Source organism: Myotis davidii, unplaced genomic scaffold (assembly GCF_000327345.1).
Source record: "Myotis davidii unplaced genomic scaffold, ASM32734v1 scaffold599, whole genome shotgun sequence".
Taxonomy (NCBI): Eukaryota; Metazoa; Chordata; class Mammalia; order Chiroptera; family Vespertilionidae; genus Myotis; species Myotis davidii.
Window position 1 is genome coordinate 618,410 of NW_006290772.1, and position 1,115 is coordinate 619,524.

The window sequence follows — 1,115 nt, forward strand, 5'->3', positions numbered from 1 at the left end:
GCCTGCGCAGCGGGCGGGGCTCGCGAGGCAACATGGGACTTGCTCTCGACACGCCCACGTTCGGGCTCGGCAACGTCTCACAGCGTGGGCGCCCCCTCGTGGGACTGAAGCGCCAATGCACATGCGCCGCCAATGCACATGCGGCGTCCTCCGGGGTTTCTATGGAGTATCCCTGCTTACATTCTAAACACAAGCCCTGGCCGGTTTCGCTCAGAGCGTCGGCCTGCAGACTGAAGAGTCCAGGGTTCGATTCCGATAAAGGGCACGTGCCCGGGTTGCGGTCTCCATCCCCAGTAGGGGGCGTGCAGGAGGCAGCTGATCAATGATTCTCTCTCATCATTAATGGTTCTCTCCCCCTCCCCCCCTTCCGCTCTCTCTAAAATGCAATAAAAATATTTTTAAATAAATAAATAATAAAAGGAGACTGAATAAGTAAACTATTAAGGCCTGTGCCAAGTGTAGTGAGGAACAAGATGAACACAGCTGGGCTCTCCTGCAGAACTCAGGGCAGTAGAGCAACCAACCAACTACTCATAAACAACACCAACTCTTCCAGGATGCCTCTTGGATTGCTCATTTCCTACAGCCTTCTCTGGGGGGCCTTTCTTGGGGGGCCTGCCTGGGGCAGAGTAGAAGGCAGGGCTTGCCCCTGAGAGCCCCCATTTATAGAGAGAAGTGGTTCCTATTTGGGGCACAGGGTGCTCTGATCCTGTTCTGATGGTTTCATCCTGGTCCTGAGCACTGTTGTGTCCCTGAGGCACCTCTACTGACCAGGGCCCTGCTGGCTGCCCTCTGTGATCTCCACACCTGGCATGCATGGCCCCTGACCAGCACTAAGGCGGGCGGGTGCTGGTCATTTCCTGCCAGGAGCCGGTCCATCCTTGCTGTTTCAAGGGACCTGGCATATATGGCATACTGTTCTTAATATGTTTGCTCACCTTCTTGGCACTGTGTTTTAACCAAGGTCACCTCTCTGAGAAAGGTTGTTTCCCCAGGTAGGGATTTTCCCCTGAAGTTAGGTAGGGAATAAAACCCCTTAACTAAGTGCCAGGCGGGTAATTAATCACTTCAACTACAAACAATCATGCTTAAGCTACATAATCTTTACTCCCTAG

The 1,115-nt window shown here is 53.2% G+C and overlaps 1 protein-coding gene across 1 annotated transcript in view; it reads right to left on the bottom strand.

Moving 5' to 3' along the window:
* The window catches only part of NDUFB10 (NADH:ubiquinone oxidoreductase subunit B10), a 3,381-nt gene extending 2,502 nt beyond the window's left edge, over positions 1 to 879 (bottom strand). Inside the window, exon 1 of the mRNA XM_006763952.2 lies at positions 829 to 879. Within this exon, the coding sequence (XP_006764015.1) occupies positions 829 to 879 (51 nt within the window). The remainder of the gene's footprint in view (positions 1 to 828) is intronic.
* Between the last annotated feature and the right edge of the window lie 236 nt (positions 880 to 1,115).